The sequence below is a fragment of the Mesocricetus auratus genome, unplaced genomic scaffold (assembly GCF_017639785.1).
Source record: "Mesocricetus auratus isolate SY011 unplaced genomic scaffold, BCM_Maur_2.0 Super-Scaffold_100028, whole genome shotgun sequence".
Lineage (NCBI taxonomy): Eukaryota > Metazoa > Chordata > Mammalia > Rodentia > Cricetidae > Mesocricetus > Mesocricetus auratus.
The window spans coordinates 2,003,763-2,019,556 of NW_024429209.1; the positions used below are offsets into that span (position 1 = coordinate 2,003,763).

The following is a 15,794-nucleotide window of genomic DNA, read 5'->3' on the forward strand; positions in this document are numbered from 1 at the left end:
AACTTAAAAATATTTTAAATGCCAATGAATTGTTCACTCAAAAGTGGTTAATTTTATGTCATCTGAGTGTGACAGTTCGTTTTAATGTCAACTTGTCACAAATTACAATCACTTGAGGGACCCTCATCTGATAAATTTCCCTGATTGTCTTAACTACTATGGGGAGACCGACCCCAAACATGGTGGCACTTTCTGGTATGGCAGAAGGAAGATCACTGCTTCCCTCTCAAGACCTAGTTAATTTACCTACCCTGCTGCTGTTTTAGAAGGAATTGGCAGCACTCAGAACCAGGCTTCCCTCACTGACAGAGGACTAGAGGCACTCTAAGAACCCACCAGGTTTTTGGCAGCAGACTAGGATTGAGAGGCACGAGCCTCTCAAACTCAGTTTCTCCAGTGTGAGGCAGACACTGAATTCTCTGACTAATGAGGCACTAGGTTCAAGGCCTGAGCAACTGGGCTCTCAGCCTTTAGATAAAAAGACAGCCACTGTTGCTAGTTTAACATAAGCTGACTTAATGAAATATACTTATTTCTATACATTGTTTCTTTAGGGAATCCTTGACTAATATAGGGACCTTTATCTTAATGTAGAACAATTACAGTGAGGAAAAAAACAAAACACCTTTTTAAAAAAAACTTGTCAGCTTAGCTAAGTATCAAGCAATTCAAAAAGGGCCTGCATTGGATAAGGTGCAAAGAGCACAAGTGACAAGACTAGCAATTTTCCTGCAGGGTTAACCATCAAAGCAAAAATTAAAATACCCAGCCCACTGTACCCTATTATTCAAGGGTGCTATTTGTAGAAACAAAGACCTGAAACAAATCAAATTTGTATCAATAGGATATCGGGATAATTATGATATGCTTACATATGGAATATTATCTATTTGTAAATTGAGCTGTCCAGTTTTATATGTATAGGAACGGAATATTTTAGAGTAAAGTTAATTCAAAGCAGACAGGCAGAATAGAATGGTAGCTACTTTATACTTCCATTTACTTTTTCCCCCTCCTTGTCCCCTGTCCCATGACGAGGAATGTGTATGTTATCTCTGGAAGGAGACTGGCAACAGATTATCATAAGGAAGGTGGCTCAACTGGAGGGTAGCCTAGACTCACAGTGAGTTTAAGGCTACCCTGGGCAAACTTGAAAAGACCTTTGCTGGGGAATAACCCTTGTGTACACTGTGTGAATATGTGTCTCTATGACTTGTTTAATAAACAAGCTGACTGGCCAGGAGCTGAACAGGGGAAAGTTGGGGGGAAACCAAACTCAGAATGATAGGATAAAAAGGGTGGAGTCAGGGGAGGCAGGATACGCAGAGAATGAGGCAACAAGCTATGAGCCATGTAACAGTGTAAATAAGAAATATGGGTTCACTTAACTAGTAACAAGTTGAGCTTTCAGATGAGCACTTACAATTAATATAAGCTTCTGAGTGGTAGTTTGGAAGCAGCTGCTGGGATGGGAAAACTCTGCCTACAGACCTTATCTCAAAATGGGGGCTCGTCCATCATATATTAGCTTAGCATACACAAGGCATTGAGTTCCACCCCCTACACCACTAAAAAGACAGACATTGGAGTAGATTAGAAGCACGTGGGGTTTTGTTTTTGTTTAAATCCTCAAACACAGTGTTCTAAATCAAACAGCCTGAGAAGCATACAGTAAGAAGTTCCAGCAGTGCTGCCAAATACTTCTAGCAGGTAAGCATTTGACAGTTTTGTATCTTACAGTTTTCATGTATACTGCATGTGAACAAATGACTGTGTAGTCTTATCCGTCTTCCCTGTCTTACAGTAAAGTATCCCATCTTTTCTATCTCCACGCCTCACCTACCTCAACTGCTAGGGACCGAACCCAGGGCCTGCGATAAGCAAGCACCCTCTACCACTGAGCTACAGTCCTGGACCTACGGTTCCCTTTTTTTTTTTTTTTTTTTTTTTTTTTTTTTGGTTTTTATGAGACAGGGTTTCTCTGTTTTGGAGGCTGTCGGTCCAGCCTGGCCTCGAACTCACAGAGATCCGCCTGCCTCTGCCTCCCGAGTGCTGGGATTAAAGGCGTGCGCCACCACCGCCCGGCCTATGTTTCCCTTTTTATAAAGAATATTTTCTGTAGATTTTTCTATACCAGTGTATAGCTGTATTGTCACTCTTTTTAAAGCTATCCCATTTTTTATTGTGCAAACATTCTGTAATGTAAGTGGCCTCTCAACGATGAACATGTGGGCTGTTCTGGTCTTCTGTTACCACAATGCTGCCATGAAAAAACACTAGGTATATACCATGTCTATTGAAAGGCTGAAACATGCAGTAGTAATTCTAACTAGATAGTAGGTTATTTTGAACTTCTGGATACATTAAAAAAAAAAAACAACTAAAGCTATTGAACTTTGTCCTGTAACATAAAAAAAAAAAAGATATATAAAATTTACATCCTCCAAATAGACCCCAGAGGCCCTAATAACTGATGACATGTAGATATTAAGAGCCGGGTGATTTACAAAGGGATTCAAATACAATCTGGGAATACTGAGAGCTCTTTACCTTGGTTGATTTCAGCGGCAGAAGGCCCCAAGCTCAAGCTCTTCTTCTGCTGAGCATTTTTGGCAAGAAGCGTGTGTTTGTCATCATTCCCTGTGTCCATCTCTGAAATGGTGACAGCCAGAATCCGGCAGAAGTTAGCAAGCTGCTGCTGATCGAAATTGGATACTAAGGAACTCAGATTAGGAACTTCATCTAGCCGAATCATTTCCTATGGAAGACACAAATAGACAATCCCCATGCTCAATTCCTCAAGAAGCTGTAAGTGTCCTCCTTGCATTCCTCCTCTGGGCCCAGCAGTGAGACCACTTGGATTCAAATCCCAGCTCTGTAGGCCTCAGTTGTGCAACCTCAGCTAAGTTCTGGAATCTCTTTCCCTACTAGTAACAGAATGAGACTCAACTATCTCACAGTTAGTATAGAGGTTACACTTACCCTGTAAGCACAACTGTTCCCACCATCTGCCTTGGTTCTGGCAGCACATTTTATTCCCTTTTTAAAAACCTACCATTCAAGTTTTGTAAATCACACTGAAATCTATATAGACCCTCCAATAAGTGGCTCTAGTTAATTCTTTCTCATTGCTTTACTACATGGTGTTTTGCTCTCCTCTATGCACACTTAGGTGAACTGTGACTCCTCACTACAAATGAATGTTGCAGTCAGCATCCCTACAGATAGATGGTCCTTACATATATGTACACAGTATAGAATTTACCTTCTTGGTTTTATCAGACACACTTCCAAAGTTTTAAAATTAATGTTCGCTGTAATTTTTAACAGGTGTGCTCTATCACGTAAAAGAATGTTCCTTCTATTCCTAGCTGTATAATTTCAGGCTCACCACACACTCATACATAGAGAACTAGGCTCTTAGAGTTGCTGGGAGGTGGTGGACCCTGAAGAGACCCTTAGAAAATTAGGGTATCCTGCTAGAAGGTGGCTCCCTCTAGAACTCCTTGGTAGCTGTGGGGAAAAAGTATAAAGTCCCATTTGGTCCCATCCAGTCTCTTTGTGACTCTCTCAAACTCCATGCTGCTATCTGCCATGAAGGGATGCAGCCACTCAGGTTACGCTGTCTGAACTTTGAACTTACTGTCTGTAAGCCAAATAAACTTCATTTTCTTCCCAAGGAGCCCGTGACAGGTGTTTTTTACTGATAGAACCTGATAAATGCTCTATCATTTATCAAGAATATCAGATCTCTTTTTTTTTTTAAAAGCTTCTTTCTGGGCTGGAGAGATGGCTGAGTGGTTAAGAGCACTGGCTGCTCTCCCAGAGGACCCAGGTTCAATTACCAGCAGCCACATGGCAGCTCACAACTGTCTGTAACTCCAGCTCCAGGGAAGCTAACACCTTCTGACCTCTACAGGCACTGTATGCAATTGGTGCACATACATACATGCAGGCAAAACACCTATACATATAAAATAAACAAAAATGTTTATAACCTCTTGCTTTTCCTTCTTTAAAATCAGTGTGTATACTCCATGAGCTTTTCATGTTTTAAACCATCATATATTCTACAGATAGCACCTGCTTTCTCTCATCCCACTAATCTACTTCTACTAGATTGGCTATTTTTCTGTCTCTGAATAGAAATGTTTAATTATTTGTCCTGCATCTATTTCCCAAATAATCTGACACTAGGCCTTGTCTTTTCTTTAGAGCCCTAACACATAGCTTCCAGTGGCAAGGAGCTCAGTAACTGTGCACTAATCAGGCAAATGATTCCTGGACGTGGTGAAGACAGTGGTTTTTTTTTTTTTTTAAGAAGGAAGCATTTGGGGACAGTTGTCTGTTCTGTCCCCAGTCAGTGCACATCGATGTCAGCTACTACGTTATCATTAGACACTCTTTCAGCTCCTCCAGTCCTGCAGCTCACCTAACCCAGTGTATGACTCTCGGCTTCTCCATCCTTCCAGCCCTATCCAACTCAGGGTATAACCAGGTCCCACCACCCCACGCCCACTTTTTATTGTTGTTGGCTATGAGATGGGGTATTTCACTATAACTTAGGCTTGTTTAAAACTCATGCTATAGCTTAGGCTGGACTTGGACTTCCAGTAATCCCCTGCCTCAGCCTCCCTAGAATAAAGATTACATACACTCGGCTTCACTAATTTTTAGATTTAATATTTGATACATGCTATAAAGCATAATGGGCTTTTTTTCACTGTGTGAGCCTCTGTCAGGTGAGCACTGCTATGAATTACTTTGTCATTAAAAAGTTTTACATTTTAATTTTATGAAAACGGCAAGCAGCCTACAGTTACTTCCCTATTCAGCTGTGTTTTTACCCCCTGCACCAGTCACGCCTAACACTTTATTATACTCAGTCTGTGAAGAGATATGGGTCACAGGCTTACTTTTAGTCTTCTACTCGGAAACAGTGGTACCCTAAGTATTGTTGTTTGATGTCCATGGAGAACTTTTCCTAGGGCAGTAGCCAGACTCTAAAGAATTCTGAACAATGACAAATGTTTTCCATCACAAGTCAATAAAATGTTGGGGAAAGAACATCTTTAAACAATATCCTTGCATGACACACTGGGATCTGTTCTATGTAGCTGATAGACAGACCTGGGTTTACTCTAGTGTTCTCAATTCTTTTGTTGAATGTATGTGTACACACATTCACATGTGTGTTCAAGTGTGTATGATGCATGTGGTGACCAGAGGCTGACATTAAGTATCTTACTGGATCTCAATCTATCTTGTTTATTGAAACATGGCATTTGCCTATTTGCCTTGCTGAACTAGTCAGCTTGCCCAGGGTCCCTTGTCTATGCTTTCATGGATTACACATGGACCACCCTGACAGCTTGGTTTTTATGTGGGAGTTGGAGATTCAAACTCCAGTCCTAACACTTGCACAGCAAGTGTTTTATCCAGCAAGTCATTTCCATACTCCCTAGTTTTTGCACTTCCTTTAAAATGTTTTTCTAGTTATATTTTATTTAATTGTGTGTATTTGTGTGTGTAGGTAGATGTGCATGTGTGTATATGAATTGTGTGCATGTGTATGTACTTGTATATGTGTGTATATGTATATGGCATGTGCATATATATATATATATATGTATGGGTAGGTGTGCATGTATATGTGTGTGTGCGCGCACTGCAGTTGGATTTTTCTTTGGGCTGCCAGCTCACAAATAATGACATGGAGACTTAATATGAAAGTGTGGCTTTAGTTTAGGCTTGGTTGTTTGTTGTGGGTTTTTTGTTTTGTTTTGATTTTTTTGTTTGTTTTCTAAGACAGGGTTTCTCTGTGTAGCTTTGAAGCCTGTCCTGGAACACACTCTGTGAATCAGATGAACCTCAAACTCACAGAGATCCACCTGTCTCTGCCTCCCGAGTACTGGGATTAAATGTGTGAGCCATCACTGCCTGGCTTTAGGCATGTTTTTAACTAGCTCTTATAACTTAAATTAACCATTTCTATTAGTCTACTTTTTGTCACATACTGCCTATCCTGCTTCCTGTGTCTCCTTGCCCCCTCACACTCTCTCTCTCTCTCTCTCTCTCTCTCTCTCTCTCTCTCTCTCTCTCTCTCTCTCTCTCTCTCTCTCTCACACACACACACACACACACACACACACACACACACACACACACACACACACACGACTAGATTCCTCCTCTTACTTCCTCTCTCTGCTTGGAAGTCCCGCCTATACCTTCTGCCCAGTCAGTGGCAATTCAGCTTTTTATTACACCAATCACAGCAATGCACCTTCACTCAGTGTTGTGCATGTGTGTTACATGTTATGTGTGGGATTAAATGCATGTGCCACCACCGCCCAGCTAATCTTTTGTTTGTTGCATGAATTGCAGGTACCTTTTCCTAGCCAGTGGTTCAAATTTCCACTGTAGTGTTACACATTACATTAAGGCGCCTACACAATGTAGTAGACCCTATCACCAATTTGAATAACACTGATAGATACAAGAAGGCATGAGGGACCAAGTGGGCAAAGTTGGGAAGCAGCAATCACTGTCTCTTACACTGAGACCGCCAAGGAACATGTAGTTCCTGCATTGACAGCCATTCTTACACACTGGATTGAACACATGATTCTTAGAAAAGAACAAAGGCATTTTATAAAAGAGCACAAAGGGACTGTCTGGGACCTGTACACACTGAGAGTGTGTTCCATAGACAATGGGTCACTTGTGATGTTTCTGCCTGGGTAATAACAGACAGGGTCTGCAGAAAGCAGAAGTAGAAGCTTGGTGACAGTATGTGGGCACTCTCCTTTCTGCAACAACAACCTCAAGGAGACTACACAGCAATAAGAAGAAATCTGTTAACCAGCAACAGTGAGACAGTGAGGCGTGGATAGGATTGAAGAAGTAAACTCCAGATCCTAACAACCATTATACCAAAATTCCAACATAGTGTATATGGGTGTATTTTTGGAAGTCTATGCATTTCTGGTGTGAAAACTTTAATGTTTTCATCTTTTTGTTACTGTTTTTTGAGACCAAGTGTCACTCTCATCCAGATAACCTCAAGCATGTGATGAGCTACACACAGAATAATAGTTCAGTGGTAGAACACTTTCCTAGAATGTCCAAGACCCTAAATACAATTCCTCGTACCATTAAAAAAAAAAAGTCAGGCGGTGGTGGCATATGCCTTTAGTCCCAACACTTGGGAAGCAGAGGCAGGAGGATCTCTGTGAGTTTGAGACCACCCTAGTCTACAAAGCAAGTTCCAGGATAGCCAAGGCTACACACAGAGAAATCCTGTCTCAAAACAAAAACCAAAACCACACACACAAGAATCTTCAGCAAAAAATAAACTAAAAAAGAAAGCAAAAAGAATGGCAGGGTTTCAGTGTTTATGTTCAAGGCAATTAACCAACTTTAACTGAAGGCTGATAGGAAAATATAAAGGTAAAGGTAGAGGAAAATATAAAGGTAAATAAAAAGGCAAAGGCCACTAAGACTTATACATGGATCTCCCTAGGAAGGGGAAAAAGACAAGATCTTCTGAGTAAATTGGGATCATGGGAGCAGTGGGTAGGGTGGAAGAGGAGAGAGGAGGGAAGGGGAATGGGGAAAATGTATAGCTTAATAAGAAAAAAAAGGAAAGAAATTGAAGCAAAATAAAGATTTTTAAATGTTAAAAAAAAAAGCAAAGGCCAAACATTGCCACTAGAGGGAACAAAGCTAGTGACTAAAGGCTTCACAGGCAGCCACTCTGTGAGCAGTCACCAGTGCACACAGCAGAAAACCTGCTCCAAAAAATTCGTACCATGACAGGTAGTGAGAAGCAATTTTATCTTATTGAGGAACACTAAAAATTCACCAAATTGATGTGAAGTTTTGTGTTTCATACTGTTTGACTTCAATTTATATATATGTGTGTGTTTATGTTTCACAGCCATAAAGACCCATGGGCATAAGAATATAACCTAATTTTATATCTGAACCTATCTAAGAGCAAAGCATTTAACATTGGGGCGTGGAAGAGCTTCTTTTAAAGGATCCCTGTCCAGTTGTTAACCAAGCTCAACAATCCAGTACATGAGACACCCTCCCACAGCAGAAGAACACAGCTCACCTTTTTAACACCCAAAATATCTTCGATGAGTGTTGCTGTTTGTAAGAAAGTCTTCTTACTTGTCATCAGTGTAAACAGGAAGATCACAAAATCATTTTTCTCTGCCAAACGCTTTGTTACTCCTTCCGTCTGTCATAGAGAGAAGGCAGAAAAGGCAGAATTCTTGTGACCACAACACAAAACACAAAGAGCAAAGCACTATCCCAGATACAGAAAGCAATCCCATCCTGAAAAACTAGCATGAGCCAACAAATATAGGACGCGTGAAAAAAAGGACTCCTGGCACTGAGACCACAGGACAGGGAGATGACTTTGGAGCTAGGAATGAGAAAAAAGCAGGAGGCAATGAACAGCTTCAGCTAGCTCATGAAGTCTAAGCCCATAATGGCTCCATTTAGAGAGCCAACCAGTATCATCTGGACAAAAGTCCATTGACTAATGTGAGCAACCCCACCTAGAGAAATCAAGCTACCTGCGTATGATTCATGAGGTCATGATACTTCATAAGAGGGCTGTGCAAGGCTTCTGCAGGCTGGTTACAACCTGAATGTGCTTGCTGTCTACAGCATAACTTTTGAGGGTAAAAACTAAATTCTAATTCTATTAGGTGACCCTGAGCAAATCATTTCTCACCTTTGGATCTCCATTTCTTCACCTGCACAAGATTATCTCAGAGGAGTCTGAGAGGATTCCAATGAGAGAGTGCAGTAAACTCTCTCATTTAATCATTATCTTGAAGCCAACGTGATCTTGGAGCAACCAACAGGCTTAGTTTGCTTTGCTGTCAATTAACTCACTCCTCTGACTGACACTCAAAGGTCATTCAAATAGGTGCACAGTATCTACCTGTCGGGACAATCAATCCTCCAGAGGCACACCTCACTCAGGGCAGGCTGAGTGACTTGCTGTTAGCACTGAAGCACACAGGGACTCCTATTTTTACTACACTGTTCTTCCCTTGAAGCATATACTACCCACTAAGTCCCAATCTGTCACAACCATTTACAATACAGGAACAAGATGAGTGTCTGCTGGTAGAGAACATATAAATCAAGTGTGCTTTGCCTACATTATGGGATACACCATTGGGAAAATAATGTAGCTATTCTTTTTGCCTTTTGCAGAATAAAAAAGCTTGCCATGAAATGTGGTTTCTACAGATAGCAACATACAAAAGTCTGAAATTATTTGTAGCAGATTGCTGGTAGCTGTTTAATCTGCTTAATGAATCACATGTGATTTACACTCTGAATCTCATCTATGACTGTCATTTTCTTTAGTCAAGAATATACTTTGGGGCCAGCAAGAACATGCTTTGGGGGTAAGTAAAGGCACTTGCCACCAGACTCAACAACCTGAACTTGATCCTTGAACTCACATGGTGGAAGGAAAGAATTGCACCCAAGAAGCTGTTTCCTGACTTCTACACATGTATACACTAACATAAGTGTGTGCATATATGCATATATAACAATTACATATGCTATTATTCATAAATTATTGTCAAAGATGGAAGCAGGCCAGCAATGTACCAAGTCCTCCATATGATTGCCTCTGTTGAGTCACCTCTAACCACTCTAAACACAGGCGCTCTTCTTCCTCTGAAGCCTCACCCTGTCTACAGCTGTCCACACCCTCCACCAACCATGACCTCCATCCATCACTGACTGATGTCACAGAGGTGTTCTATCTTCACACCTCACTCTCTACAGCAGACCTAGCTCATGGGTGAGTCTTAAAGGCCAAAATAAAAAACAAGGGCTAATGAAAGAATTTAAAAAAGGACTAGCTGGCAAATAACCTCAGCAGTCATGTTTAAGAGTTTGGATTTTAAACTGATGAGTGGGTACTATAAGCTAAGAGAAATTCATAATCAGTGAGGTAAAATGTATCAATTGAACTTAAAAATGTGCTGAGTCTCTCACTGGCCTAGAATTCAACAAGTCGTGTAGGTTGCCTGGTCAGTGAGGCCTGGAAACCACCTGTCTCTGCCTCTCAGCACTGCGATTACAGACATTAGCTACCACATTTCTTTGTTATATGGGATCAAATTAAGGTCCTTATGCTTGTGTGGTAAACACTTTATCAGATGAGCCAGCTCTGCAACCTTAAGTTTTTAAAGCACAACTGTTTTACTAGAATGTCTCCAATTAATATTAGGTTGCAATCTAAAAACACCCTTGTAGTAAAGTTGACAATTACTGAGGCACTCTCTTCCATGCTGACTTTTTTATATTATTGGACTTTAGTTGTGAAAACAGTTGCTCACTCTTGACAATTAATTAGCCTTTTGTCTTAGAGATCTTCCTGTGCTGTTCAGGGTTACCAGCTGTAACAACACGAGCACCTGAAAAGCGGCTAATCCGGACAGACACACACTCTGTGTGAAACACACTGGATCCTGAAAGCTCGGTACAAAAAAAGTAAAATGTCTTTAAAAATGATTGGAAAGATAATATTAAATATAATTATCAAAATAATTATTTTTCTGATTTCAAAATAGTGATTCTAAGAAAATGTACAATAACTACACAGTCTGTATAATAATCCACGGCATGTGACCATGACAGATACCAGTGTGCACAGGTGTTCAAACAGGTCGCTCTCTGTGCTGGCCATTAAGAAGCTGGAACCCACCACCTACAAGACACTCAAGACTACAACCAGTATTTTCTGTCAGCCCAGTTTCTGTGCATTACATACCCACCCTGTATTATCCTTCCTTTTCTTATCTACTTCTCCGTCTGTGGTATTAGCAGTATTCCCCTGCAATCCTCCTTAAGACAAGAAACAGTGAGATGTTTCCTTTGCTTCCGTGACAGAGGTTTCACTTCTACAGCAACACTTAGCTTGCTCTACTATGCACTGTGACAAGAAAGTTTACCCTAAGTTCCTAAAGTCAGCACTCAGCCTTTAAAAATGTTCACACCTGTGATCTCACTTAGCTCTCATGACAACCCTGGGATGTCAGTTTGATTACAAACATTCTGTGAACCACACTCAGGGAGCTGTACTAAGTCAACAGCCAGGGCACAAAAATCAACTTCCAACAGTAAGTGCTCAGCTCTTTTCTTTCTTCCAAATTATTTCCTTTCTTTCACCATTTCTTCTTGACACAGACTGTCGTATTCAATATATGGGTAGGACTACTGGCTTTTGTTTTCTAGTGGGAAAATGAAGGAATAGGCAAATGGAGTTAGACGGTATCTTAAAGGACATGGACACTCTGCCAACATTTGTCATCTTCAACAAGTAATAGTTAGCCTCTGCTTGGATATCTAAGGGGAGGGGGGCTGGCTAGCTATGGAGTTCGGGGTCTGTTGAGGTAGCTTTAGCTCTAAGTGCTACAAAATTCTGTCTCTCCATTATTTCTAAATGCTGGTCCTGATTCTTAAGCACATAGAAAATAAGGGCAATTCCCTTACATATCTGAAGACAGTTCTCATGTCTGCCACCCAACTCAAACATTCCGCCTCACCAGTGGAGATAAAGGAAGAGCTAAATGGACACTAACAGCAGAGATACTCACACAGACACAGGTATTATACAGGATGCTCAAGCAGTCCTTTGACATCTCGTCACTTACTGAAAGGGAAGGAGGAGCATTATTTTCTCATAGAAAACACAATGTAACTTTAGCACACTCTGGAACATAGGAAATGTTCTAGCTGGGCGTGTTGCCTGCCTGCAGTCCCAGCATTGGGGAGGCAAGTGCCGTGCGGACACTTAGACTGTGCCACTTTAAGTGAACACACGCCTCACCACACTGCAGTGCCACCAGAAAAAAGACTCAAGGTGTATTTTCAGCATCAGAACAACTACAGGCCAGAGTATAAGAAGCCTGACCAAATTCCCCCTATATGTTCCCATTGAAAATCTGTTAGCAGAAAATAAGGGCATCACTTCTTCCTCAGACTTGCCAGCTGGATTTTAGGTTTTCTTGTTGCTACAGTTACTCATACTAGGAAAGTAGCTTCTAATGTCTGATATACTGTCAATTCCAATAAAGGAAGAACTTGCTATTTATCTATGACCAGAACAAGACAGTAGCACAAAAAGAAAATTACTTTTATGAGCCCCAAATCCAGAGATGATAAAACTGAGTATGAGCCATGGCAGAGTGCTTTATGTGGTGTTGCACTTATTTTTAAAACCATTTTCTATTCATTTCCTCACTGCTATAAACTCTAACGTCCACATCTCCCAAGAGGTCCCAATGAGTGGGCCTGGCAGGCTAGCCAGGCTGGACAGATGACAATTTGGTGTGTGGGGTCCCTTATTACATCTCTACCTATTTGACATACTTTGCCTTGCTTATTTATTTAATGAATTCAGAGTAGAATGAATCAAAATTGTTTCAGCAGTTCTCAACTTTCCATTTCCAAAGGGAGTTAGATTCACCTATTCATCAAGAATTCGCTCACTAATTTTAATGTAGAGTTGCAAGCAAAAGAGGCAGAGAAGTCCCACTCCTCATGGTACCTACAAATCTCCTGGGAGGGGGAGAAGCCAAGAGTGACCAACAAGTCATTAAATCAGTGAATCTCAGCCAGTGGGTCACAACCCTGGGTTGGGGGGAGTCAAATGACCCTTTCACAGGGATTGTATATCAGATATTTTACATTACTATTCAATTCATAACAGTAGCATAATTACAGTTATGAAGTAGCAATAGCGGTGGTGGCACACACCTTTAATCCCAGTGCTTGAGAGGCAGAGGCAGATAGATCTCTGTGAGTTCAAGGCCAGCCTGGTCTACAGAGCTGCTAATTCCAGGACAGCTAGGGCCACTACACAGAGAAACCCTGTCTCAAAAAAAAAAAAAAAAAAAAAAAAAAAGAAAACATACATAAAATTAAGTTAAATGAAGTAGCAATGAAATAATTTTACAGTGGGGGTCACCAGAACATGAGGAACTGTATTAAAGGGTTGCAGCATTAAGAAGGTTGAGAACCACTGTATTAAAAGATGCTACTTGCTGTCAGAGTAGAAAATTGAGACACTCAAATGAGTACGAGAACAGGGCATGGTGACAACAAGCCTGCAATATAGGTACTTGGACGGTGGAGCTCCAAGTACGGTGAGTCAGGAATTTAAGGCCATCCCCATCCAGCCTGCCTGACCCCTACCCCACCAAAAAAAAGAGTATGAATTCTCTAACCATTACTGTATACATAAATGGAGTCTCACACAGTAGTACATCCTATTGATGTAGGTGCAAACTTAAAATGTTTATATATGTTACACATACACATATGGATGTTAACTGAAGTGATCTCAGGCTTTTAAAGGCAGAGTGAAGTATACCTTTAAGGTAGAATTTTTAATAATTAAATACTGAACCCTAAAAAAGAGTGACTGTCACACATGTAAGTTGTAAAAATAATATAACAACTTAGAAAACTATGAATTATGTAAACACTGACTTTTTGCCATATATGACTCTGGCAATGGCTGAATTTTTTTTCTTCTTTCTTTTTTTCTTTCTTTCTTTCACTCACTCAACTCACTCACTCACTCACTCAACTCACTAGTGACACTTACTCATTTAGAGTCAGGTTCTCTCTTTGTGGTCCTGGCTGTCCTGGAACTTACTTGTAGACCACACTGATATCAAATTCAGAGATCTGCCTGCCTCTGCCTCAGAGGTTGGGACTGAACTTTTTACAAGAGCATAAATCTCCTTTATAACAAAAATCTGATGGGTTGATGGGCTGTTTAAGCTAAATGATCTTACCAGGCTATATCTTAACTTCTCAGAAAACATGTAACAAAAAAACTTCTAAAGAAAACAAAAGCTAGATCAAGTCACTATTAGAAAGTACAAAGATGCAACTCTTTTCAAACCAGTGGTTTTCATGTTCTTTCTTTTAAGGTACCAAGTATTCTTCTAACAAATATACAACTGATGCAACACATTGCTGAGCTTGGGATGGATGGAGCAAGCTCTAGGGCTGATGACTGGATATGTTCTCATGTCTCAAAGAGAGCAGCTCCTGCCGATGGCCACCACACTTAGCACATTGGGACAAGGACCAGAGCCTAACAAACATACTTACTTTTTAGTTTCTGTCCCCGGATAGAGATTGTAGGCCTCATAAGAATTTCTACAAGAAGCTGAAAACAAAAAAAATTAAAAATCTTCAAATTTAACTGAAAGCACAACTCACAAAACAGTTTTTACTACGAACACTTGTGGTCCAAGGAGCTGTCACAAACCCTGTTGTTCAAAAGAAGCACTTTAGCTAGAGTTAGAAGCCTCGAAGGCCAGAAGAGGGCACTGGATCCTGTGACATGGAAGGAATAGAAGCTGTGATCTGCCATTGGGATGCTAGGAACAGAATCTGAGTCCTCTGCAAGAGCTAAGAAACACTCTACCTCTGAGTCATCTCCCCAGACCCTAAGGAACATCTCCTATTCTTATAACAAAGGGGGCTTTCATTTGTGAATAAGTTGCTTCCTATTTCAGTATTTCTGTTATTTTTGAGACCAGACTTATCTGAGTAGCCCACACTAACCTCCAACTCATGGTCCTTCAGCCTCAGCCTTCCAAGTACTGACATTACAAGGGTTCACCTCCAGCCCACTTTCTACTTAAACATATTAAAATATTTTAAAATAATCTCTGTGCTAACAAAACAGCTAAGTCTACATATTTACAGACATTCACCATAAATAGGTATTTTGTTGTTTAAGTAAAATCAGGAATAGTTTTGTAACAGAACCAAAATGCTCTCCTAGCCCTTTCCAGCTACATGCCGATACTGGGCAGCACAGTGAGACACCTCAAGCCAACTGGGAGAAGAAAGATCCCACAGCACTTGTATTTTTAAAGATTGATTTATTATGTCTGCATGCATGCATGCCTACAGGTCAAACAAGGGCATCAGATCTCTTTATAGATGTTTGTGAGCCGCCATGTGGGTGCTGGGATTTGAACCCGGGTCCTCTGGAAGAGCAGCCAGTGCTCTTAACTGCTAAACCATCTCTCTAGCACCTCCCCCCCCCCAAGCACTTTTAAAAAAGTTTCTGTTTCTACTCACTGTTTTTGGTTTTTGTTTTTGTTTTTTGGTTTTTCGAGACAGGGTTTCTCTGTATTGTTTTGGAGGTTATCGGTCCAGCCCAGCCTCGAACTCACAGAGATCCACCTGCCTCTGCCTCCCGAGTGCCGGGATTAAAGGCGTGCGCCACCACCGCCCGGCTCTACTCACTGTTTTTAACACCAACAAGCAGCCTTTCAGACTAGAGATCAGCTAAGGGATCATTTCAGACCAGCAACATATCTTAAGAAACCAAATCCGTCCCGGGGACTTTGGGTGCTGAGTGACTCCCACATGCAGAACTGAGGGGAGGGGGGCTTTGGCACGAGACAGTAGCCAACAAAACGAAAACCCTCAGCACCTATACCAGACTGTCACTTCTGAAGACTCACAGGGCTTGGTTTCTGCACAACCATATTTAAAGCTAACGGCACTGGTAAGAGACAAGAGGACTTGGGCAAGCAACAAAACGTGCTCTGAAGGCAGCCTTCTGCTCTGTGTGCCTACCTACCTACCCAGCCTCCCAGCCATCATGTCACAAACTAAAAAAGTTTAATAATCAATAGTGTGGGGGAGGGTGGGTGCACAGGTGCCCTGACATCTCTGGAAGTCAGAGGACAACTGTGGTAATT

General features: G+C 41.1%; 1 protein-coding gene across 3 annotated transcripts in view; it reads right to left on the reverse strand.

Annotated features, from left to right (window-relative positions):
• The window catches only part of LOC106022380 (transient receptor potential cation channel subfamily C member 4 associated protein), a 63,693-nt gene that overhangs the window by 22,980 nt on the left and 24,919 nt on the right, over nt 1-15,794 (reverse strand). For all 3 annotated transcript variants that reach the window (XM_040733076.1, XM_040733075.1, XM_040733077.1), the window contains exons 4-7: nt 14,182-14,239; nt 11,652-11,707; nt 8,123-8,251; nt 2,551-2,758 (exon numbers count right to left, since the gene is read on the reverse strand). In XM_040733076.1, coding sequence (XP_040589010.1) covers nt 2,551-2,758; nt 8,123-8,251; nt 11,652-11,707; nt 14,182-14,239 — 451 coding nt within the window. The remainder of the gene's footprint in view (nt 1-2,550; nt 2,759-8,122; nt 8,252-11,651; nt 11,708-14,181; nt 14,240-15,794) is intronic.